This window comes from Hyla sarda, chromosome 1 (genome assembly GCF_029499605.1).
Source record: "Hyla sarda isolate aHylSar1 chromosome 1, aHylSar1.hap1, whole genome shotgun sequence".
Classification (NCBI taxonomy): Eukaryota; Metazoa; Chordata; class Amphibia; order Anura; family Hylidae; genus Hyla; species Hyla sarda.
Window position 1 is genome coordinate 604,657,964 of NC_079189.1, and position 26,925 is coordinate 604,684,888.

General features: G+C 41.8%; 2 protein-coding genes across 3 annotated transcripts in view; both read right to left on the reverse strand.

Annotated features, from left to right (window-relative positions):
* LOC130296514 (oocyte zinc finger protein XlCOF6-like) overlaps positions 1–4,526 on the reverse strand; it is an 88,701-nt gene extending 84,175 nt beyond the window's left edge. The window contains exon 1 of the mRNA XM_056548121.1: positions 4,446–4,526. Within this exon, the coding sequence (XP_056404096.1) occupies positions 4,446–4,511 (66 nt within the window). The 5' untranslated portion in view covers positions 4,512–4,526. The remainder of the gene's footprint in view (positions 1–4,445) is intronic.
* Positions 4,527–8,662: 4,136 nt separating this feature from the next.
* The window catches only part of LOC130296543 (zinc finger protein 436-like), a 61,568-nt gene continuing 43,305 nt past the window's right edge, over positions 8,663–26,925 (reverse strand). For both annotated transcript variants that reach the window (XM_056548183.1, XM_056548192.1), the window contains exon 5: positions 8,663–10,390. In XM_056548183.1, coding sequence (XP_056404158.1) covers positions 9,057–10,390 — 1,334 coding nt within the window. In that variant the 3' untranslated portion in view covers positions 8,663–9,056. The remainder of the gene's footprint in view (positions 10,391–26,925) is intronic.

Below are 26,925 nucleotides of genomic sequence, written 5' to 3' on the forward strand. Positions count from 1 at the left end.
AGGGCAGGCAGCAATGGTTCACAGTAGCAACGGGTACGGCAACAGGCAGGGAATACAGGAACAAAGAACGCTTTCACTCAGGCTCAAGGCAACAAAGATCCGGCAGGAGGCTGTGGGCGGAGATGGTACTTATAGGCAGTGCACAGGTGAGGCCTAATTAAGTCCAAACAGCACTGCCTCTCACAAACCTTAACCCTTTATTAACCACTTGTGACCCAGGCACCACTCACCTGTGCACTGGCCCTTTAGATCTAAGATTCCCGTTCACCGCGCGCCCTGGAGAGTGGGGGCGCACACGTTGAGACGCCGAAGCGTTGCCTGGGGACACACGCCGTAAGCGCTCTGCTGCAGGAGCGGGGACCGGAGCGCTCGGCGTTACAGTAAGAAAACAGTCCTTCTGCACAAACACTTTTTTTCTTCACCTTTTGGCTCCAGGACGTATGTTTTAGCCCAATTTGTAGAAACAATGCATTTCTTTAGCACCTTTGCTTGAGACGGCAGCTGATGGTTACATAGTTAGTATGGTTGAAAAAAAGACATACGTCCATCAAGTCCAACCAGGGACTGGTGAGATATTTCACTCTGTAACTTGACTCAGGCGGTGAATTCCACTCAGGCCGTAATCTCTTCCATTAGTCATCTGGACAAGAAATCGCAGCAGGTCCACTTTTACATTTGACACAGGTAAATCTTAGCATTGGTTACCTTTATAACTTGTAAAGTCTTTTTACTGAAACACAGTTCATAATATCACCATAGTCCAAACAGGCTGTGAACAAAGCAGGCTGGCAGCTCTGAGTGTTTTCCTTTGTGAACAAAGCAGACTGGCAGCCCGTAGTGTTTAGGACTCCAGCATGAGTCTGAAATGCTTGCTGCCAGGACTGGTAGGGAGACCCCTAGTGGTCATTTCTTCAACGTGGAAAATTAAATAGAAAGAAGCATGTTTTTTAATAACATGCAATTGTGAAGTTATTCTGCATACATTAATCTATAATATATCAAAAGTTTTTTGATGAGAGGTACCCTTTAAACAATCTGTAGTCAGTCTGAGCAAAGAAGTTCCTCAGCTGTTCCTGTCCATCAAATATCCTTTAGAAAGTCAATTAGTCAATGAATAAAAATAACAGATAGTCCAAAAATGTTTCTTTTTCTTCATCTGTTTTACTTGGATATCTCGCTTGACTTGGAAATATCAATAAATAATCAAAAACTCTTCTTTTTCCCTAAACTATACCCAAAATATTGGTAACTATTCCTATAATATATTCATTACAATATACCAGATCATTTCATATTATATATACCTTTATAATTCTAAATATGAAATAATTATTAAAAACATTAATTATGATTATGACACATATGCTAAACATTATTCTATGACTATTCATATTATTATACAATTATTTAATCTAATATTAACCATATCTGACTGCAAATTCAAAATATAATATCTTAAAGGGGTACTCCGGTGAAAAACTTTTTTTTTTTATCAACTGGTGCCAGAAAGTTAAACAGATTTGTAAATGACTTCTATTAAAAAATCTTAATCCTTCCTGTACTTATTAGCTGCTGAATACTACAGTGGAAATTCTTTTCCGTTTGAAACACAGAACTCTCTGCTAACATCATGACCACAGTGCTCTCTGCTGACATCTCTGTCCATTTTAGGAACTGTTCAGGGTAAAAGTAAATCCCCATAGCAAACAAATGCTGTTCTGGACAGTTCATAAAATGGACAGAGGTGTCAGCAGAGAACACTGTGCTCATGATGTCAGCAGAGAGCTCTGTTTCAAAAAGAAAAGAATTTCCGCTGTAGCATTCAGCAGCTAATAAGTACAGGAAGGATTAAGATTTTTAATAGAAGTAATTTACAAATCTGTTTAACTTTCTGGCACCAGTTGATGAAAAAAAAAAAAAAAGTTTTTTCACTGGAGTACCCCTTTAAAATAATACTTAATAATAACTTAATAATAAATTAATAATAACAGTATAATAGTAAACAAGTCTTAACTCATAAGTTATTCTCATATGTAATTTAAATCATATTATCTAAGCATATTTCATAACAATCTTATTTTTATTTCATATTAATAATTACTTTATTAGATATAACCTTAAACTTTATTAATTAATTACTCATGTATGCCACCATGTTATTTATTTTATAAAATGGACACTTTTAAAAGAATCTTTTATTACCCAATTTTTTTATTATCCCACATGACCCCATAAAATGTGTATAAAAAATAAACCTTATATTGGTGTGTGCATGTCACCTGTTTGTCATTATTAGTGGTCATAGTGATTTAATGTGAAACATTTCCAATATCAGACTTTTTATTTATTTATTTTTATAACAGTTGTTCCTTGCCTCATTCAGCTTGTGAGAGCTTTTATACAACATTGTGACCTTTTGTTGTTGGGAACAACACAATATATTTATAGGTAGCTTTGTGTTGTATAATACCTTTTAATAAAGAAACAATGTACTCTAAACCTCTTAAGGACGCAGCCCTTTTTTACCTTAAGGACGCAGCCCTTTTTTACCTTAAGGACGCAGCCCTTTTTTACCTTAAGGACGCAGCCCTTTTTCGCAATTCTGACCACCGTCTTTACGAATTAATAACTCAAACGCTTTTACCGAATACAGTGGTCCCTCAAGTTACAATATTAATCGGTTCCAGGATGACCATTGTATGTTGAAACCATTTTATGTTGAGACCATAACTCTATGGAAACCTGGTAATTGGTTCTGAAGCCCCAAAATATCATCCAAAAATAGGAAAAGTGAAGATTAAACAAAAATAAGTAGATAACTAATATAAATAAAGCAAATCCTTACATATAAAAGTAAGAAAGATCTGCTGGGGGCTGTATATCTCTGTCTATTTCAGTGTTTCCCAACCAGAGTGCCTCCAGCTGTTGCAAAACTACAACTCCCAGCATGCCCGGGCAGCCTTCGGGAGTTGTAGTTTTGCAAAAGCTGGAGGCACCCTCTTTGGGAAACACTGGTCTATGTAGAGGACAGAAGCTTCTTCAGGGGCCTGTACAGTACACAATGTCCTAAAAAAAAGTAAAATGGAGCCGCCCTCACCTGGTGTCCAAAGGAGCAGCTAATCCTGGCACAGGTAAGGAGTACAGAACATGTAATACCTCTCTGTACTGTAGGGGGCGCTACCAGACACCAGTCAGTGAATGCACTTTAGGAATACAGGGGTTTTACCAGTGAAATGTCCATTCTAATTGGTCGGTTCTTCCAGCCCTTGACACGTTTCGCAGATTCCATAGCATTGTATGTTGAGTCTGGTTTCAAGTTACAATGGTCCAGAAAAGACCATTGTATGTTGAAACTATTTATGTTGAGGCCATTGTAAGTTGAGGGATCACTGTATTCTGATTCTGAGAGTTTTTTCGTGACATTCTACTTTATTTTGGTGGTAAATTTTCGGTGTTACTTGCATCCTTTTTTGGTGAAAAATCCAAAAATGTCATGAAAATTTTGAAAATGTAGCATTTTTCTAACTTTGAAGCTCTCTACTTGTAAGGAAAATGGATCTTCCCAATAAATTTTATTTTTCTTCACAAATACAATATGTCCACTTTATTTTGGCAAAAAAAAAAAAAAAAAAAAAAAAAAGAATGTCCCTGAGGGTCTCAGGGTAATAGTGTATTGATCAACCTTTAAGGGGTTACCCCCTCTCGGGGATAGACCCTTACTAGATACCCTCCCCTAAAAAACAACTTTTATTCAATTCGTATAAAATATAATAAACCCTACACACGTTTTAAAATTATCAGCAATGCAGTGCTGTGCTTCAGAGGGGGTATTATTATGACCCCCTACTGTATCCGGTATCACTGGAGCTATGGTACTAAATTATTGTGTATAATTGGTGTGCTTAGTATCTGCAACACGTAACCATGAGCTACCAGTCCTCTTATAATTCAACCTGCCGCTGGTTAAAACTCATTCAGAACCTCCCCGACGTTTCGCGGAGAAATCCGCTTTGTCATCCGCTTTTATACGAATTGAATAAAAGTTGTTTTTTAGGGGAGGGTATCTAGTAAGGGTCTATCCCCGAGAGGGGGTAACCCCTTAAAGGTTGATCAATACACTTTATTTTGGCATCATAAAATGGACATATTTTTGCTTTTTGAAAAAAATCGGAGGGCTTCAAAGTAGAGCAGCAATTTTCAAAAATGTCATGAAAATTGCAAAATCTGAAGGGACAGATGTTACAGAACTACAACTCCCAGCATGCCTGGGCAGTCTAGGCATGCTGAGAGTTGTAGTTTGGCAACATCTGGAGGGCTACCGTTTGGGTACCACTGTAACAGTGGTCTGTGCTGGGAGTTGCAGTTTAGCCTTCCTAGTGGTTGCCACAGTAAAGATCACTTTACTGCAACTTTCAGCCCACCCCCCCCCCCCCCCGTTTCCCTACCTGTGCCTGTCTCCAGCGACGATCGGGGGTCCCCACACATCTTCTCCTCCAGGTACCGGCCTCCATCTTCTCCCCACGTTATCCAGGGGTGGGCAGAACGGGGGTTGCCATGACAACCCACTGTCCTGCGCTGCCATTGATCAGAATCAGTTCTGACCAATGGCAGGGGACAGGAGGAGATTGCAGCACTGCGACCTCGCTCCTAGTCCTCAGGATGATCGGGGCTGTCACTGGCAGCTCCGATCATCCCTATTTTCTGGGTGATCGGGTTACCAGAGACCTAATCAGCCCAGAATAGCAGAAAATCGCATGTCTGAATTGACATGCGATTTTCTCCGATCGCCGACATGGGGGGGGTCTCAGGACCCTCCTGGGCGATGTGCCAGGATGCCTGCTGAATGATTTCAGCAGGCATCCCGGTCTGGTCCCCAACCGGCTAGCAGCGGGGACCGGAATTCGCACGGGCGTATGCATACGGCCGGCGTCCTGAAGAGGTTAAAAGTAATAAAATAATTCCCCACATTTTTACCTATGTGAACTTATTAACCTGAAGATTTGTTTGTGTAAACAAGTATACAGCACAAGACATTCACAAACACACATATGAATTAATGTATATTAATTTGTGTATATTCTTGAATTAATTCCCATATGAATATTCATGTATACTGAACATCTAAAACAAAGAACAATTATTCATTGAACCTCCATTATGTAAATGTGTAATTAACCCAAAAATTCATTTATATTAAAATACCCATAATGTAACCTAAACTTTCTTAAAGATAACTAGAATAAAATAAAATACCCCTAGAACCTTCAATTTCAATTTGAAATCAAGGAGGACGGGATAGGAGGACGCGATAGGAGGACCGGGATAGGAGGATGCGATAGGAGGACAGGGATAGGAGGTCGAGATAGGAGGTCGCGATAGGAGGACTGGATAGGTCGGGATAGGAGGACGGGAAAGGAGGACGGGATAGGAGGTCGGGATATGATGATGGGATAGGAGGTCGGGATATGACAACAATATATGAGGACGGGATACGAAGTCAAAAGCTTCCTCCTTTGTTTATTTTCCTCCCAAACAAGGATTAGGAAGGAAAAACCGGGCAACGTCAGGTACTCAGCTAGTTCGTGATAAAAATGATTTCGAAAATAACCAGTTTTTTTTCTTGAAAGAACCAGACAAAGTCAAACAAATATAAGGGAAATAGAACCCAAAAAAAATCAAAAGAAGAAAAAAAACAACCGACTTTCTGATAACTGAGTCAGATTCCAGTTCCTCTGGAGAAACAGGAGAAAAAACAAATAAATCTACTCAAAATGAACCATCTACATCAAAATCAATTAATACCACCCCTTTAGAGGCACGAGGAGGGGAAGAGGGAGTAAGATGCAACGTCTGGACAAGAACAAAGAAAAGGAAAGAAGTGTCCTGGAGAAATTGAAGACACCGCTGGACAATGTGATTAATTTAACCACCACAATATTGGACAGTGACTGTCTCAGTGCCCTATCAAAGGGATTCAACTTTGGGATCAACGGACAGTTCTCCCCTGAAAATTTTGAAATAGATTTATTTAGGGCACTGAGAAAAATAAATATGACATTTTATCTTTCAAAACTAGAAAATAAAAATTAAAAGCAGTAAAAATCAAAAAGAGGGAGAAATACAATATCAAATTGACCAGCTAGGATTTAGGGTTGTAAAGGATTTTACAGATGAAGAACAAAAATGTGTGGAATATTTATGTGAATTAATGAGCGATGTCGAATTTGACACCGCGAGGTCACAGCCCATAGAAGATGTTCACACTGAAAGGATTAAGGGAGAAAACCCTTCTATCTTCAACCCCCCTATCCCTCCAGGCAGCTCCATTGATTTATTCCAGGAAGCTGTCGTAAGGCAAACAAGAGCTTTAATATATACCTCAGTAAAAGATAATCTCACCAAAAAAGAAAGAGAAGCAATTAAATGGTTAGGGAAACAACAACAATATCTTCACATAACAAAGGCTGACAAAGGTGGGGCTGTGGTGGTATGGAACACTAATGATTATAACAAAGAAGTCTATCGCTATACACTGTTCTGAAAGAAAATCCTACTAGACAAACCCCTGACAAACTACGTACCTTACTCAGACGGCAGGTTGAAAATGGTACCGTGTCAGAAAACATGGTGAATAGGCTTTTACAAAAAAAAACAGTTCCAGCAAAATGGTACATCTTGGCAAAAATTCATAGTCACCCTCCAGTTATATCGAGTGGTTACTATCTACACTCCTAAAGGGCATTCCCACACTCATTAACGATACAGGTGACCTACTTACTGAATTTGACAATTTCATTTGGCAAGACAACTACCAACTAGTATCTGTGGACGTTGAGAGCCTGTACACCCGCATCCCTCAGGATGGAAAAACTTGATAAATCTCCTTTGTTCGTTTCTTTTATCAAAGATGCATTAGAATTCGTACTTAAAAACAATACCTTTTTACATGATGGTCAGTGGTACAGGCAAGGCCATGGCAACGCCTGTATCATGTACGTACGCTAATATCTTCCTCACGATGTTTGAACAACATTACATATTTACCCACACAAATCCATTCATTAGCCACGTAAAATATTATCTACGTTACCTGGATGATATATTGATTATGTGGGAAGGTGAAAAAGAAGAATTTGATTCTTTTGTGCAATATCTAAATTCTGAAAATACTTTAAATATGCTGTTCACTAGCTGCTATGGAGGCAAAAGCCTTGAATTTTTAGATGTGAAATTAGAATTAAGAAATAATACCCTAGTGACATCAGGCTACAGAAAAACAACTGCAAAGAATTTGCTTTTGCATTATAAAAGTTCCCATCTAAATTATGTAAAGGATAATATCCCATATAGCCAAATGTTACATTTAAAATGCGCCAATAGTAATCCAGACACTTTTAGACAAAAACTTAATGATCTATGCAAAAGGCTATCTAAACGAGGCTACCCAGACAGAATAATAAACCAAGCAGTTGAGAAAATTGGAAAAAAAAGAAGAGATCTATTGTATTATCCCCAGAAAAAACTAAATAACAATAATAGATAAGTCTTTTCCTTTGACAACACATGTATGAATGAGAAAATTAAGAAAAGTATTCTGAGTAACTGGTTCATCCTCGAACGTGATCCAGAAATACATGACTGTACAAGGGAAAGACCCATCATCACCTTCAGGCGCACAAAAACGATAGGTGACAAGAGAAAAAGGAAAACTGGCTAAACAGGTTGATCCCAAAGGGAAATTTTGTAGATATTGCAAATTTAAATATAAGCAAACGCAATTTTTTATTTTAGGAGCAGAAAATATTTTTGTAAACCAGTTTATTTCCTGCCAGACAACGCATGTGGTGTATGCATTAATTTGTAATTGTAATCTTTACTATATCGGGAAAACTAAAAGAAAATTATGCACCCGCGTACGTGAACATATCTACTCCCTTTAGACCGGGAAAGGAGCTACAATATGCTCAATATGTTAATTTACACTCACCTGTATATAAGCACCTTCCCCACAGCAGAATGACGTACTCACGACCAGAAGAAGCGTAATTTCCGACGTGAAACTAGTTGTCTAGTGGTATGCCCCCTGCACCTGAGAGCTCCGGCTCTCGCTCCTCGCACATCCAGCTACCTGAATGCCGTTACTGTACGGACACTGAAAAATAAAAGCATCGCTTGGCAAAACTACAAAGGTGGGTGAGTGCAACTTTATTTTTGTCTCTACCCTTCTGTGCCATGACAATACTGTATTCATGAGCTAGCACCCCCACTATATTCAGCCGGGACTCTTATTTGTTTCATGATAGCTGTTATATACTCCGCTGCAGTTCCTGATTGCCGTCACCTGCTCAAATAGTCTTTAGTATATATGTAATGTCATTTTATTTATTTGGAAATGGGTAGGGTGGGATTCATATTAATGTCATTCTCGTTATCTGTGTTCTTCGGGTCAGTACGATTATAACAAATACCCAATTTGTATTATTATTATTTAATTTTTTTTACTACTAAAAAAAAAAAATCAAAAATCTCCCTCTTCTGATCCATATAACTTTTATATTTTTCCGTTACGAAGCTGAGTGAGGGCTTGTTATGTGTGTTGTAATCTGTAGTTCTTATCGGGACCATTATGGAATTGATCTGATTTTTTTTTACCACTTGTGAAGTGACCAAAAAATAAATAAAACACAATTCTGCGTTTGTTTTCCTTTTTACTTTTATAACGTTCATCGTGAGGTTTCAGTAACATTATATTTTAATGGTTCTAACATTTCGGCATGCGGCCATATCAAACATGTTAATGTTTTTTTGTTTGCAAAATTGGAAAAGTTAAATAGCCAGCTCCAATTTCGAACCTTCTCCACACACCCTTCATGCTCCCAGGACATAATAATACATCAATGAGCGTGAAGGGGTTAAGAACCACGTGTTACATTTTTCCTGTGTGAGTTCTTTGATGTGTAATTAGACATGACATTGTCCTAAAAGACTTCACACATATGCACATTAAAATGGCATCTCTCCTGTGTGAGTTTTTTTTATGTCTTTTAAGACTCATTTTAGAAAAACATTTCTGAGCCTGGAAATGGCGTTTCTCTTGTGTGAGTTCTTTGATGTTCAACAAGATGTGATTTGTGAATAAAACACTTTCCACATTCTGGGCATGAAAATGGTCTCTCCCCTGTGTGAATTTTTTTATGTTTAAGCAAAGCTGATTGAAAAATAAAACATTTCCCACATTCTGAACATGAAAATGGCTTCTCTCCAGTGTGTGTTTTTATATGTTTAAGCAGAGTTGAGCGAGAAATAAAACATTTCCCACATTCTGGACATGAAAATGGCTTCTCTCCAGTGTGAGTTCTTTGATGTTCAACAAGATTTGATTTGTTAGTAAAACACTTCCCACATTCTGGACATGGAAATGGCTTCTCTCCTGTGTGAGTTCTTTCATGTTTAACAAGATGGCATTTTACAGTAAAACACTTTTTACATTCAGGGCATGGAAATGGCTTTGCTCCTGTGTGAGTTATTTGATGTCGAACAAGACCTGATTTTACAGAAAAACACTTTCCACATTCTGGGCATGAAAATGGTTTCTCTCCTGTGTGAGTTTTTTTATGTTTAAGCAGAGTTGAGCGAGAAATAAAACACTTTCCACATTCTGAACACAAAAATGGCTTCTCTCCTGTGTGAGTTCTTAGATGTTTAACAAGATTAGCTTTTTGAGTTATATATTTGCCACATTCTGGGCATGGAAATGGCTTCTTTACTGTGTGAGCTTTATTATGTTGAAACAGTTTTAATTGAGAAGTGAAACATTTCCCACAGTCTGGGCATGAAAATGGCTTCTCCTGTGTGTGAGTTTTTTGATGCTTTACAAGACCTGTTCTATAAGAAAAACATTTCCCACATTCTTGGCATGGAAATTGCTTCTCTCCTGTATGACTTCTTTGATGGGCACGAAGATGTGATTTATCGGTAAAACATTTCCCACATTCTGGGCATGGAAATGGCTTCTCGTCTGTGTGAATTTTTTGATGGTCAACAAGACAGGATTTCCGAGTGAAACATTTTTTACATTCTGGGCAAGAAAATGGCTTCTCCCCTGTGTGACTTCTTTGATGTCTAATAAGTTTTGAATTCTCAGTAAAACATTTCCCACATTCTGAACATGAAAATGGCTTCTCGCTTGTATTAGCCTTTTGATGCCCAACAAACCTTGTGGGGATTTTATTTTGTTTTGTAAAAGGATCAGATGACAGATCTTGGCTGTGAAGGGCTGAGGGTGGATCTGGGACGAAGTAATAATCTTCATATGTAACTTGTGTGATACCATCCTCTGTTTTTACACATGAGGATATCAGATCTCCCTCTGATCTCCTGGAACAGTCATCTGCCAAGAATAAAACAGATTTTATTTTATTTATTTTTAGAAATATAACCTTAAGAATGTTGCATATAAATATAGTAAGCCTATTTTGTATAGTAAATATAGTAACCTATTTATAAGGGCACTATCAGAATTATGACCTTTCTACAGGGAATCTGGCAATCATTCAGGGTTCTGACACTTCAGCAGCTCAGCTCCGCCTCCTTGACTGAGAAAGACTTAAAAAAGGAGATTTTATCAGTTTGGTGGAACAATCAGCTTTTATTTATGTCTGCAGATCTTAGCATCAAATACACCTGACAGATTCCCTTTATACAGGATGTAATAGGACGCCTATCCTGTCGCCATGATCTTCTATGTGACATAAGAATGAGACCCATCTGGATCTTGTTCCTAAACAAGACCGAAAAAGGAACCTCAGTCATTTTTGCGTCCTGATCCATCCTGTATTAATGCTAAATTTTCCAAACAAGAAAATAAAAAACTGTTTTAAAAGGGGTACAACACTGGGCAGCAGTTGGAACATTTAGTTCTGAACGCTGTGTGCACATTGTGGGGTTGGCCACCCCAATGCAAGTCTATGGGAGGGGGCGTGACGGCCGTCACTCCCCTCCCATATACTTTCATTGAGGGGGCGTGGCATGACATCACAAGGGGCATGATCGACCCCTGCAGTGCACACACAGTGTTTGGAACTGAATGTTCCTAGTGCCAACAAGTGGAGTACCCCTTTAACCCTTTAAGGACCCAGCCAATTTTCACTGTAGGACCCGGCCATTTTTTGCACATCTGACCTCACTTTAAGCATGAATAACTCTGGGATGCTTTTACCTTTCATTCTGATTCCGAGATTGTTTGTTTGTTTTTTCGTGACATATTCTACTTTATGTTAGTGGTAAAATTTTTACGACACTTGCATCATTCCTTGGTGAAAAATTCCAAAATTTGATGAAAAAATTGAAAATGTTGCATTTTTTTAAACTTTGAAGCACTCTGCCAATAAGGAAAATGAATATTCCAAATAAATTATATATTGATTCACATATACAATATGTCTACTTTATGTTTGCATCATAGAGTTGAGATGTTTTTACTTTTGGAAGACATCAAAGGGCTTCAAAATATAGCAGCAATTTTCCACAAAATTTTCTAAATCGAAGTTTTTCAGGGACCAGTTCAGTTTTGAAATGGATTTGAAGGGCTTTCATATTAGAAATACCCCACAAATGACCCCATTATAAAACTGCACCCCTCAAAATGACATTTAAAAGATTTGTTAACCCTTTAGTTGTTTCACAGGAATAGCAGTAAATTGAAGGAGAAAATTCAAAATCTTCATTTTTTACACTTGCATGTTCTTGTAGACCCAGATATTGAATTTTTACAAGGGGTAAAAGGAGAGAAATCTTCCTAAAATGTGTAACCATATTTCTCTCGAGTAAGGAAATACCTCATATGTGTGTGTCAAGTGTTCGGTGGGACCAGTAGAGGGCTCAGAAGGGATGGAGCGACAGTGGGATTTTGGAGATGAGTTTTTTTCTGAAATGGTATTTGGGGGGCATGTCACATTTAAGAAGCCCCTATGGTGCCAGAACAGCAAAAAAAAAACAAAAAACCACATGGCATACTATTTTGGAAACTACACCCCTCAAGGCACATAACAAGGGGTCCAGTGAGCCTTAACACCCCACAGGTGTTTGACGACTTTTCGTTAAAGTTGGATGTGTAAATGATTTTTTTTCCACTAAAATGCTGTTTTTCCCTCAAATTTAAAATAAGGGATAATAGAACAAAATGCCCCCCAAAATTTGTAACCCCCTTCTCTTCTGAGTATGGAAATACCCCATGTGTGGACGTCAAGTGCTCTGCTGGAGCACTACAATGCTCAGAAGAGAAGGAGTCACATTTGGCTTTTGAAAAGCAAATTTAGCTGAAATAGTTTTTGGAGGGCATGTTGCATATTAGGGATCGACCGATTATCGGTATTGCCGATATTATCGGCCGATAATCCCGATTTTGGGCATTATCGGTATCGGCAATGCCCCGCACCGTCCCCCGCCCCCCCGGACCCGCCGCAACGCACCGCGACCGCCCCCCCCCCCCTAACCGCGTCTCACCCCCCACTGTACTACTAGGCGGTATACCGGTGTGAACCGGATACCATTTTTTTTTCTCCCACGGTATGGATTTTTGCCCATACCACTATACCGGTCGGGCCCCTCCCCCACCCTCTGAGTCAATTAAAAAAATTAAACTTGCCCGTAATGGGGGTGGTCCAGGCCATCCATCCTTCATGTAGTGTCCGACGGCATTCCGGGTGGAGGGTGAATCGGTCCGGGCTGTCCTGCTCCGGGGTCCTCTTCTCCACTCCGGGCAGGCTCCGGCCTAGTACGCTACATAGACACCGCTACGCCGTGACGTCAGGTGCGTCGCTGCGCACAGCCGTCACTGCGCAGCGGCGTCTATGCTGCGTTACTTGGCCGGAGCCTGCCCGGAGTGGAGAAGAGGACCCCGGAGAAGAAGTACAGCCCGGACCAGTTCACCCTACACCCGGAATGCCGCCGGACACTACAGGAAGGATGGATGGCCCGGACCACCCTGAGGGGGAGAGAAGCGGGTGGCAGCGGCGGTCTATGGCACAGCAAAAGCCACTGCAGTGCATTGATTTAAAGCGCCTGCTTTAAATCAATGATCTGCAGCAGTGTCGCGGGGGGATAAATAGCCGATAACTTATACCGGAATATCGGTATAAGTTATCGGCTATCGGCCCTAACCTCCACCGATTATCGGTATCGGCCCTAAAAATGGGTTGGAAAAAGTTGTTTTTCCATGGTCAATGGTGGTGCAGCATAGGCCCCTTTTGGTTTGGAATTGGAATCACCACCATTGACCATGGAAAAACAACTTTTTCCAACTCAAAAACGGAGGAAACATTTAACATCAAATTTCACCTCAACTGCAAATCCAGCTATGTCATCTATCTCATCACCTGTATCTGCAACAAACAATATACCAGAAGAACCACCCAGGAACTGCACACCAGACTCAATAACCACAGAAACAACATCAAACGGAAATTTACATTACATAGTGTATCAAGACACTGCTCCGAAAAACATCCAGACTTACCTAACCCAATAAGAATCTGTCCTATAGACTACATCCCGTTGCACCAGAATGACAGATTCACCTCCCTGAAGAAAAGAGAGATGTACTGGATCTACAGACTTGGTACATTACAGCCCCATGGTCTTAATGATGCAACAGAACTAATAACCTAAACAGAACTAAAACTGCCCAGTAATTGAATCCCAAACCCAAAAATACAAAAAGGGAACAACACCAAACTAACAACAATAGAATAAACCCAAACCCAATGCTTAAAAAAAACAACAATCATCCATAAACCAGAATAACCATTTCTCCTACCAATATGTTTGATGGATCTGTACCACCATCTACAATTTGTAATCACAAAATCTATCAGTTTTTACTCACCCTGTCAATCTCAATTGGATTAACATTTAACTATGTATCCTTTTCAACCACAATCCCCATAACCCATTGACCCTACATAAACAGCTAAAGTAAAATTTTTAACCACTTCATTTGTTCAACAGTCAGTCTCCCATACCAGTTGCTGCCAGCCTCTAAGCTATTCAGCTACACAGTCAGACCAAGAACAACTACCGTAGACCTGAACAGGCCCATTTGGAATAAAGTAGCGCTTCCATACTAGCTAAAGATAAACCCTTACAAAAAATTTTTTTTTTTAAAGCTCAGTGGAGGTCAGAGAGGCTGACGTCATCGCCCAGCTCCCCATGACCTCACTTCCTGCCAAATTTTGAAATAGTAATGCACTTGCACTGTATATAAGGACACTAATCACACCATACTACAGACCTGAGGAAGAAAGGGATACCTTTCGAAACGCGTAGTCCATACAAGATTGCTTCCCCCCCCTGTTTTTTGTTTTCTGTTACCTTTATCGTAGCTAATAAATACCTATTGGATTTTAATACTGCAGTCTGCAGTTCTATTTCACCAGTACCAGTGAAACGCTCCAGCACTGTCGGCATTTTTGGGGAAGCTTCCTGCCAGAGACACCCCGCACTCCTTCCATTGAGCTTTTGGAGACAGAATTTGGTTGAAATAGAAGTCGGGGGCCATGTGTGTTTACAAAGCCCCCTGTGGTGCCAGAACAGTGGACCCCCCACATGTGACAGCATTTTGGAAACTACACCCCTCACAGAATTTAATAAGGGGTGCAGTGAGTATTTACACCCCACTGGCATTTGACAGATCTTTGGAACAGTGGGCTTCTTCATTTTCACGGACCACTGTTCCAAAAATCTGTCAGACACCTGTGGGGCGTAAATGCTCACTGTACCCCTTATTACATTACGTGAGGGGTGTAGTTTCCAAAATGGGGTCACGTGGGGGGGGGGTCTATTGTTCTGGCACTATGGGGGCTTTGTAAACACAGGTGGCCTTCAATTCCGGACACATTTTCTCTTCAAAAGCCCAATGGCGCTCCTTCTCTTCTGAGCATTGTAGTGCGCCAGCAGAGCACTTTACATCCACATATGGGGTATGTTCTTACTCAGAAGAAATGGGGTTACTAATTTTGGGGGGCTTTTTTTTCCTATTTATCCTTGTGAAAATGAAAAATTTAGGGTAACACCAGCATTTTAGTGAAATTTTTTTTTTTTCCAGCCAACTTTGAAGAATTTCAATTAAACACCTGTGGGGTGTTAAGGCTCACTATACCCCTTGTTACGTTCCGTGAGGTGTGTAATTTCCAAAATGGGGTCACATGTGGGTATTTCTTTTTTTGCGTTTATGTCAGAACCGCTGTAAAATCAGCCACCCCTATGTAAATCACCAATTTGGGCCTCAAATGTACATAGTGCGCTCTCACTCCTGAGCCTTGTTGCGCGTCCGCAGAGCATTTTACACCCACATATGAGGTATTTCTGTGCTCAGGAGAAATTACCTTACAAATTTGGGGGTCTTTTTTTCCTTTTAACACTTGTGAAAATAAAAAGTATAGGGCAACACCAGCATGTTAGTGTAAAAAAAAAATTTTGTTTACACTAACAGGCTGGTGTAGCCCCCAACATTTCCTTTTCATAAGGGGTAAAAGGAGAAAAAGCCCCCCAAAATTTGTAGTGCAATTTCTCCTGAGTACGGAAATATGTGGCCCTAAACTGTTTCCTTGAAATACGACAGGGCTCCGAAGTGAGAGAGCGCCATGTGCATTTGAGGACTAAACTAGGGACTGCATAGGGGTATTCTACACCAGTGATTCCCAAACAGGGTGCCTCCAGCTGTTGCTAAACTCCCAGCATGCCTGGACAGTCAGTGGCTGTCCGGAAATGCGAGGAGTTGTTGTTTTGCAACAGCTGGAGGCTCTGTTTTGGAAACATTGCCGTACAATACGTTTTTTTATTGGGGGGGGGGGAGACAGTGTATGGGGGTGTATATGTAGTGTTTCACCCTTTATTATGTGTTAGTGTAGTGTAGAGTTTTTAGGATACGTGCGCACTGGCGGGTTACGGTGAGTTTCCCGATAGGAATTTGCGCTGCGGTGAAAAATTTGCCACAGATCATACTTGAAGCTGGAAACTTACTGTAAACCTGCCCGTGTAAATATACCCTGTACATTCACATGTGGGGCAAACCACCAGCTGATTCAAAACTACAACTCCCAGCATGTACTGACACACCGTGCATGCTGGGAGTTGTAGTTTTGCAACAGCTGGAGGCACACTGGTTGGAAAACCTTCAGTTAGGTTCTGTTACCTAACTCAGTATTTTACAACCAGTGTGCCTCTAGCCGTTGCAAAACTACAACTCCCAGCATGTACTGATGCTTGGAGATGTAGTTATGCAACATCTGGAGGTACGCAACTACAACTCCCAGCATGCAGAGACAGCTGTTTGCTGTTTGGGCATGCTGGGATTTGCAGTTATGCAACATCTGGAGGGCTACAATTTAGAGACCACTGCACAGTGAGCTCCAAACTGTGGACCTCCAGATGTTGCAAAACTGCAAATCCCAGCATGCGCAGACAGCAAACAGCTGTGTGGGCATGCTAGGAACTGTAGTTTTGCAACATCTGGAGGGCAGTATAGAGATCCCTGTGCAGTGGTCTTTAAACTGTAGACCTCCAGCTGTTGCAAAACTACAAATCCCAGCATGCCAAAACAGATGTCTGGGCATGCTGGGAGTTGTAGTTTTGCAACATCTGGAGGGCTACAGTCTAGAGACCACTGTATAGTGGTCTCAAACTGTAGCCCTCTAGATGTTGCTAGGCAACTTACCAGCTTCCGTCAGATTCAGGGAGCCCGCTGCACGACATCGCCGCCCGCTGATCACCGCAGCCGATCGCGTCCCGCAGCCTCCACTGATGGGTAAGTGGACTTCGGTGCCCGGTCCCTGACGGTTTCCCCGTCCTGCCCCGCCTATTGTGGGTGGGCAGAACAGAGAAAACAAAAGATAACCCCCCCTCCGATCTGCTATTGGTCATCGCTCTAGACGACCAATAGGAAGGGTGGCACCCCTGCCACCTCACTCCTATCCCTTCAGGGGGATCGTGGGTGTCTTGGACAACCCCGATCCCCCTTATTTTCTGGGTCACCGGGTCACCATAGACCCGTAGGACCCGGAATTGCGCAAATCGCATGTGTGAATTCACTTGCGATTTGCGCCGATCGCCGACATGGGGGGGTCTGATGACCCCCCTGAGCATTTGCGCAGGGTGCCTGCTGATCGATATCAGCAGTCACCCCTGTCCCTGCCCAAGACCCAGGTACACAGGGCGTATACAGGGCGTATCCATACGCCCTGGGTCCTGTACGGGTTAAAGGGGTACTCCGGTGGAAAACTTTTTTTTTTTTAAATCAACTGGTGCCAGAAAGTTAAACAGATTTGTTAATTACTTCTATTAAAAAATCTTAATCCTTCCAGTACTTATTAGCTGCTGACTACTACAGAGGAAATTATTTTCTTTTTGGAACACAGTGCTCTCTGCTGACACCTCTGTCTATTTTAGGAACTGTCTAGAGCAGCATGTGTTTGCTATGGGGATTTTCTCCTACTCTGGACAATTCTTAAAATGAACAGAGATGTCAGCAGAGAGCTCTGTGTTTCAAAAAGAAAAATAATTTTCTCTGTAGTATTCAGCAGCTAATACGTGCTGGAAGGATTAAGATTTTTTAATAGAAGTAATTTACAAATCTGTTTAACTTTCTGGCACCAGTTGATTTAAAAAAAAAAAAAAAAAAAGTTTTCCTCCGGAATATTCTGTGATAGATGTGTGTATATAAAAATTTTATATACTGTATATGTAAAATGCCCATTTAAGATGAAGACTCCATACTTCTGTTACTTGTCCACTCCTCCCCCCATCTGCTCTCTCCTATCTTGGCCCCCACCATCGTGTAGAGGAAGTTGAGTGCCACGAGGGCAAGGCACCTCCCCCATTCTATTTGCTCACTCCCTATATGCCAGAACATCCCACTAGTGAGGGTGGGAACTTATGTTAATGACAAAGGTGATATAACGATGTGAAGGACTGAATAAAGGGTTAGAAGCATCTGAAACAGACAATGGCTCTGTTTGATTTACTTCGCTATACTTCGGTATATACATTCTATATACGGATTTGGCCGGGAGTAAGACAGCTACAAGAACACTGATAAAATCAACTTCAAGTGTCGCCCAATTAGCGTGGGGCCTGGACTATAGGCCTCATGTGCAAGTCGCAATACCCAGACCAGACGGATTGAACAAAGGCACACGCAGATGGGATTTGATCAACTCCAGGGGTACGGTAGGACATACTTGTACCTAGCCAAAAGTACCAATGTCTCCCCTTTGTTTTGTCTTGCTGATCCAGACGACTTACACGTGACCTATCAGAGAGAGACAGGTAATAATTCTCGCCCAGAGCCAATTACCCATGTACCTGTTATAAAAGTAGCTACTGCCCGAGTGTGTATGAAATGTGAGTGAGTACGCAGGATCCTGGCAGGAGGGACTGGGTCATAATCGGGGAATGAATTGCAAAGTAAATTGTCATAAGTAGCCAGTTGCGTGTCTGGGATGAGTAGACATGCATTGCTAGGACAAGGCTATCATAAATAGGCGGCAGGTCGAGAACAGAGTGGCACCGAACACCAGATGCTGTTGTAAATAGACGCTGGATGGGAGCCTAGGATAGGGGGACTTTCTACAATATTCCTGGGACCTGTCATATTATACTGATTGAATATGTGTTATGTTTCGTTTTTAATGTGTCCATGGATTATTGTTAAATTAGCTAATTCAGACGAAAGGGGGGGGGGGGACCTTCCCTTCTAATACTAGATCTAATGTATTAGTGCTTTGAAGATATCTCCTAAAAGTACATGGGTTTTAGAGGGGTTTTAGTTGGCAACAGCTGGAGGCCACCAGTTAAGAGGGGGCTGGTGGGTATGAGACAGAGGGGGCTATGGAGTTTACAGATGTAACATGACCTCACTGATAGAATTGCTGACAGGAAGGGAATGCACAGAGTTGAATAGAAAAATAAAAAAATAAGTTTTTGATGGAAAACGTAGTGAGTTCAGGGTAGAATTGATGAATTATAGATATTAAGGCAGTTGCAAGTTTGAAATATATTGATGGTTGATAGGATATGAAGGTTTATATATATATAGCAGGGTAATATACAGTTGTGTTGTGGTCATCTGAATGGATATAGATAGGCAGAAGTTGTTGGCTGAAAGTATGATGAATGAAATTAACACCGATACACAGACATAACAGAGCCTTTGTATGAGGGGGGGGGGGGGGAGGGAGTGTGAATGTTGGGCTGTCTGCATGGTGCTATCATTGTGGATCTAGGAATCCCTTATGGAGTGACACCCTGGGATCACAGCCCCAGACATTGTTGGGATTTTGCCTTTCTTTATCCCATGCTTTCTCTCTCTCTCTTTCTGGAGATAGCCATGAGGCCGCTAGTCTCTGCCACATGCTTACTCCTATGGTGGGTAGCCATGTTACCACCCCCAGAAGTGAAGTTCCTCCCCCAGCAGCCATTTTAGCTCATCCAATTAGTTCCCACCTCCACTTCCTGGCAGCCATTTTAACACACCTAGTCTAGTGAAGCATGTATGATAAATTAGGAATACATGGAGTATGACCAGTGAATGGTTTCAGGTGAAGCTGTGTTTGTACATGTTTATGTCATAATGAACCTATTTGATGATATTTTATTAATCTCTTAATAAGTTTGTTTTCGCAGGAGTGCAAGATGGATAAAAGAAAAAAAAAGGAAAATAAATTTATAAGGAAATGCAATTAATTGTCTGATTATATTATAGGAGTAATGAGAGAAGTGTGGCCAAGGAGAATAAAATAAAACGTAAAATAAATTAAAAAGTGATCACTATTTAATTAATTAATTAATATTACCTTAAGCATTTAAAATCAGCTAATGGTTTACTGATTATAAATAATATGCATTGAAGGTGATCTTTTTCTCAATTTTTAAAAGATCTCTGTATATTTTTATTCTTTTACATTTTGTTTTTGGTGAGAATGTGGGCCCTGTGTGTGTTGTTTGTTGAGTATTTGTAAATGTTGGTATTGTTACATGTGTATGGTATGTCTCATGTAGACACCGATTGCTCAAAAGTTGTTGAGAAATGACCAAACCGAAAGGAGGACAAAAAGCCAGACTCAAAGGGGTGGTGACCAGTGACATAGAGGAGTGGGAGGAGAAAGGCGGGGCTTATAGGAAGATTGACAGAACAGCCTTGGTCTACTAAGACACATTCACATTAGATTGAAGAAACTACATATCTACTGTTTAACCTTGAATGTGTTTAGTACCTGCATACACAATGTGATATACCTATACATTCTACATTGTATTTATTTGAATAACATCAATTTTAAGTGGATAACTTTATAATGTTATTTAGTGTAATACGAAGACGCTGATTGTCTTAAACTTATAAAGGTAAAAAATTAAAAGAGCCATGATAGGATATCAGAGAATCCATGGTTGATGCTGAGTTATAAATGTAAGTTTGTTCCAAGTAATGTAAAGATGTAATACATAAGACAGGATATATGGTGACCACATTCAGAATGAAGTTCTACTGCAATAAACCACTCTATCTGAGCTGGTGGTTCAGAGAAGTAGAGATGAAGGTATTCACTGAGATGTGTAAGATATCTAAAAGGTATGACACAATGAGTACGGGTACACTTTAATTTCCGCCCACAAGTATGGGCCTATTGAAGTAAAAGTGTTCTTGAATCCTTGAGCGAACCAATCTGTAGTTTGTAATTCAAGTGTTCAAAGTCCGAGAGCGGCCAGAAAAAGTGGCCATCGTAAAGATCAGAGACACATGAAGGAAACAACCCCAGAAGCCAAGGGGACTGGGTGGTAAAGGAGGCTGCCAAGGCTGCAGCGCTCCTGTTTCCCCACAGTTATGGTACAAAGTATACAGGTGGATGGGCAATGTGGAATTTTCTGGTTAGGTCTCTTATAGGAACCAGCTATGCATGCTGAGAGAGACCAATGGAAGAAGAAAGAGGTGGTACAGGGCAAAGACGGCATCCGGAAAGTTGGTAAGAAAATGTATGTGCCAGCAGTCTTGTACCCCATGGTAACGTATATGACCCCATACACTAAGCAGAGGGGAGCTATGTGTGTAGTAATGTCCATACATTGGGTCGCCTCAGGATTCAACAATGCAGAAAGAAGGTTTTTACAGACGTCATAATTTACATCTGACATATGACCTAGGTAAAAAAATAAATAAAAATAAAGGTACCTGACCAACACGCTCCATAAACATCTTACTTGTTTCAGAGAATATGAGTAGACTTCATCTAACTGCCTGGGGTAGGTCAATATCAGTGTCTCCTTGTCTAATTGTACTGATCCCTAATTATAGATACAGTAAAGTATACAATTAAGAACCTTTTGTAAAATTGTACCTAGTTCAGATTCTGTAATTGTCACCCATTTCTTCAAAACCTATGCAGGAAATAAGTGAGGAAAGAGACGATTGCATATGATGATCCCGTATAGATGTATCTCTGATAACTGTTAAATCTATGTCTGTGCATAACCATGGTTGTTCCATAGGGAAAGATAATCACAACGGATTGTTAGGAGGTGACGTTGTATGAGGAGAATCAGTGGGTGAACATGTACAAATAGCAGGATGAGTAAATGATAACTATGGTAAAGTATGAGTGGTAGCGGGGAAAAAGGAATCCGATCCTGGCGCTCACCCGTGCGGCAGCTGTGCCACCTCAGATTATCCCGCGTCCAGGACGCGGAATAATCTGAGATGGCACAGCTGCCGCACGGGTGAGCGCCAGGATCAGATTCCTTTTTCCCCGCTACCACTCATACTCTCAGACCGTCCGGCCGGACGGGTGGATCCGGGCAGCACACCGTGGATTTCCACTTACCCACACCAGTTGGGCCCCTTCAAGCTGCAACAGGTGTTATGCTCTCAGCATAACACCACCAGGTGAGAGCATTCCTTACGCTTCCTCACCTGTCACTTGTAATAAGGATAACGGCACATAGATAGGCGCATTGTCCCTTTTTGTCTTTCATACTTCTCTGTCTATCGTAAAGTATGGGATACTTGGGGATATGAAGCTTAGAGTCAAATTAGAAGGGAATTAAACTGGGGAACACACAGTCAAGACACATCTGCCTATACACACTTCCATTACCGAACCAACAAAGGAATCCAAACCACACTTTAGAGGTATACGTGCAGCCCCTGCTGGGAGTTTTGATCCCTTTGTATATATTAATGTTATAGGAGTCCCAAGGGGGGTCCTAGATGAGTTTAGAGCTATAGGTCAAGTAAAAAGCTGGCGATAAGTCAATAAAATCCCAGATTTCCATGAAGTAAAATTGATTATATCTATTATAACCAACAAAGATTAATACATTTCTTTGTAAATGCTCTTTAAGGTCAGACCGAACAACTAAGAGCCACATCCGCTATAATATTCCAAAATGGTACGGCATTAGATATGATGTATGGTGTAAGAGGAAAAAGGGGGGTATGTAAAATGTTTGGGGAAACTTGTTGCACATATATCTCAGCCAATATAAGACCAGTAAAATAACCATACCTTTTAATTCTAATAATTTTACTTTGTTGTGTTTTGCCTTGCCTAAAGAAGAAGAAGTGTGAGCCAACGGCTGTCTGGGCATGCTGGGAGTTGTAGTTTTGCAACATCTGGAGGTCCGCAGGTTGAAGACCACTGATGTAGGCAGTGTTCCCCCACAGACATACAGCCTCCAGCCATATACAGTGTATGGCTGGAGGCTGTATGCCTGTGTACTGCCCACTTCAGTGCTCCGACCACCGCTCCGGCTATAGCAGTAGGTCTCGGGACAGTGGTCGGAGAACCGAAGATGATGCGCCACTGGTCCTTCTCTATCCTCCGGTCTTCGACGCCTTCGTTTGCATGGGTGCACGCACGGGACGTCATTGTTGTCTCACCGTGCGCTATGTCCTGACGGCCCTGTGTTTTTAAACTTAATGCGGGGCCGCAGGGAGTTAATAGTGATGGGGGGAATTGCCCCGTTGCTACAGGACGGGCAAACAGCCGCTCTGCTCGGGGCCCCGGGCCAGCTCGGTTTGCCTGTCCTGTTGCGACCTGCCCCGCCGAACCCCCGGGACTGACTCACCGAACCCCTGGGGTTCGATCGAACCCAGGTTCAGAACCACTGGTGTAGAGGAAGTTGAGTGCCACGAGGGCAAGGCACATCCCCCATGCTATTTGCTCACTCCCTATATGCTAGAACATCCCACTAGTGAGGGTGGGAACTTATGTTAAAGGAGTACTCCGGTGCTTAGACATCTTATCCCCTAGCCAAAGGATAGGGGATAAGATGCCTGATCGCGGGAGTCCCGCCGCTGGGGACCCCCGTGATCTTGCACGTGGCACCCCGTTTAGTCCGGGGACTGATTATAAACGGGGTGCCGTGTGCAAGATCATGGGGGTCCCCAGCGGCGGGACTCCCACGATCAGACATCTTATCCCCTATCCTTTGGATAGGGTATAAGATGTCTAAGCACCGGAGTACCCCTTTAATGACAAAGGTGATATAACGATGTGAAGGACTGAATAAAGGGTTAGAAGCATCTGAAACCGACAATGGCTGTTTGATTTACTTTGCTATACTTCGGTATATACATTCTGTATACAGATTTGACCGGGAGTAAGATAGCTACAAGAACACTGATAAAATCCACTTCACTCCTTTAACAGGATGCAAATATGCAATGTGAACAGGCCTCTCTACAGAAACATCATGGAATACACTGACCATCCTACCACCTGATCTGACCATACATTCTCTCATCCACAGATATGTCTGACCATCGATAGCAACACAAGGTCCAACCTACAAGGTCCAACCCACCTAACTGATCCAATTCTCCTGGGGTATATAGGAGTATATAGGGGTATTCCGGAGAAAAAAATATAGTTTTTTTTAAATCAGATATACAGATTTGTTTTTATTATTATTATTACTTCTATTTTAAAAAGTCCAGCCTGCCAGTACCTATGAGAGCTCTCTGGAGCTTTGGTTCTCACAGTGTGTGTCAGTGAGGCGCCCCCTAGTGGTTGGTGAGGAACAGCAGGTAAGGCAGATTTCACCGTAGTGACTATAGGCTCCACACTCCTCTCCCCGGGTGTAAGAATCTCTGGTTTAGAAACATTATTGACTTATTTAGTACAAATGTTAATGTTGGACATAAATAAGAGGTAGACTGAGCAATATTTTAATTATTATTTTTATTTTTTTATAGACTTCCAAAGCAGATGGTCAGGTGCTGGCATCCTCTTGGTCTGTTTGGTGATGAGCAGGCATCACTTTGGTCTGTTTGGTGAGGAGCAGGCTTCACTCTGGTCTGTTTGGTGAGGATCAGACATCCCTTTTGTCTATTTGGTGAGGAGCAGACATCACTTTGGTCTGTTTGGTGAGAAGCTCCCAACCCCCCCCCCCCCACATCATGTCACCCGCAAGCGCTCCTCCTTACATGACAGTGCGCTCAGCCTATTAGCAGCCGAGGTGGGACATTGCTGCGGCCGGTCCCATCCCCACGAAGCAGGTGAGGCTGGTGATGGGTGGAATTTGGACCAATGGGGGAACGTAGGCAGGTGAGTTAAAGTTTATTTTGTTTATTTTTGCAGCCCGGGCAACGTTATTTGTAGTACAGTACAGATGACTTCTAGCGCCAGTGGCCCGCAACTCATAGGAGGATGAGCAGAGGAGCACTTGTGGGTGACATGATGTGGGGACAGCGCAGCTAATAATTCATTGGGGGGCGGAAGAAAAGCAGAACAGCGCTCACGCTGCGGCGGATAATTCACTCATTCGAGGGGGGGGGGGGGCCAAACCGGTATTGCGGTATGGGCAAAATTCATATCGTGCAGGAAAAATAATTTCGGTATTCGGTATGAACCGGTATACTGCCCAGCACTACTCCAACGTGAAGATGCCGCTGCTGCCTCTTCCAGGGGTAGTGCAGGCAGAGGAAGTGGAGCATTGACAAGCTGGCTGTGTAGAGTCTTTTTTTTATAAAAATCCAATATAGCCTCATTTCAGAAGGTGAAAAAAATACCCCTATTTTGACTTTCTACCGAGGGTCTAAGAGTGTGGCTATCCAGTACTCATTTTTTCCTTTAAGCTCGCAATATGCCTGTTACTGCACACACAAGAAAGCAGCCAGCCATCCTCGCCAGCTTTTCTCGCCCAGCTTGGTCCACCCCCAACCCATACTGCCAAGGTTGGTTATAGTCCTCATCCTTGTCATCATCAGTGTCGCCTTGTGTAGGTTCCTTGTCCTTTATCTCTTTGACAGATTCCGTTATCGGCATCCACATATCCCAATGTCAGATTACGAGTAGAGAGCCAGTGTCAAACGTCCTGTTACAGACAGGGCAGCAGCTCCTCCCATGAGTGGCTTTTCTCGCCCAGGCTCAGATTTAACAAAGCATGGCAGCGCTTGATTTTACACCAATAAAAGGGGGGAGAGGAGGAGACGGTTAAGCTATGCTTTTCTCTGTTGTGGGATACAAGATGTTTGTGGAGAAGGACCTGCATGAGGAGGAAGATAGGCGGGTGGTGTCAGCAGTTGAACTTGATCGGTGCAACAGTGGAGATGTTACTACAATTTCCTGGCCACATTGTGGTGCAGCCTCGTTCTGCAGGATGCTGACCAAGTGGGCTGTAAAAGACATGTGTTGGCCCTGGCTGTAGCTACTACTCCACGTATCTACAGGGGCATGCACTGTTCTGCACACCAACAACTGCATGGAGTGGCCCACCTTCTCTGCCACACGATTGTGAAAAGTGAGGATGGTTTTCTTAAAGAAACATAAAATGTGTCGGCAGATAAGAGCCATTTGGCTTAAATCGTACTTGTCCCTACCCTATATGATAGATAGCCTTATACCTATCTCTATCTTATACAGTCATGGCCTTAAATGTTGGCACCCCTGACATTTTTATAGAAAATGAAGTATTTCTCACAGAAAAGGATTGCAGTAACACTTGTTTTGCTACACACGTTTATTCCCTTTGAGTTTATTGGAACTAAACCAAAAAAGGGGGGGGAAAAAGCAAATTGTCACACCAAACTCCAAAAATAAGCTGGACAAAATTATTGGCACCCTTTCAAAACTGTGTAAAAATTGTTTAAGCATGTGATGCTCCTTTAAACTCACCTAGGGCAAGTAACAGGTGTGGGCAATATAAAATTAACACCTGAAAGCAGAGAAAAAGGAGAGAAGGTCACTTAGTCTTGGCATTGTGTGTCTGTGTGTACCACACTAAGTATGGATAACAGGAAGAGGAGAAGAGAACTGTCTGAGGACTTGATAACAAAAATTGTAGAAAAATATCAACAATCTCAAGGTTACAAGTCCATCTCCAGAGATCTAGATTTGCCTTTGTCCACAGTGCGCAACATTATCAAGAAGTTTGCAACCCATGGCAATGTAGCTAATCTCCCTGGGCGTGGACGAAAGAGAAAAATTTATAAAAGTTGTCATCGCAGGATAGTCGGGAAGGTGGATAAGCAGCCCCAAACAAGTTCCAAAGATGTTTAAGCTGTCCTGCAGGCTCAGGGAGCATCAATGTCAGCATTAACTATCCGTCGAAATTTAAATGACATGAAACGCTATGGCAGGAGACCCAGGAGGACCCCACTGCTGACACAGAGACATAAAAAAGCAAGACTTCATTTTGCTAAAATGAACTTGAGTAAGCCAAAATCCTTCTGGTATAACGTCTTGTGGACAGAGGGGACCAAGATAGAGCTTTTTGGTAAAGCACATCATTCTACTGTTTACCGAAAACGAAATGAGACCTACAAAGAAAAGAATACAGTACCTACAGTGAAATATGGTGGAGGTTCAATGATGTTTTGGGGTTGTTTTGCTTCCTCTGGCACTGGGTGCCTTGAATGTGTACAAGGCATCA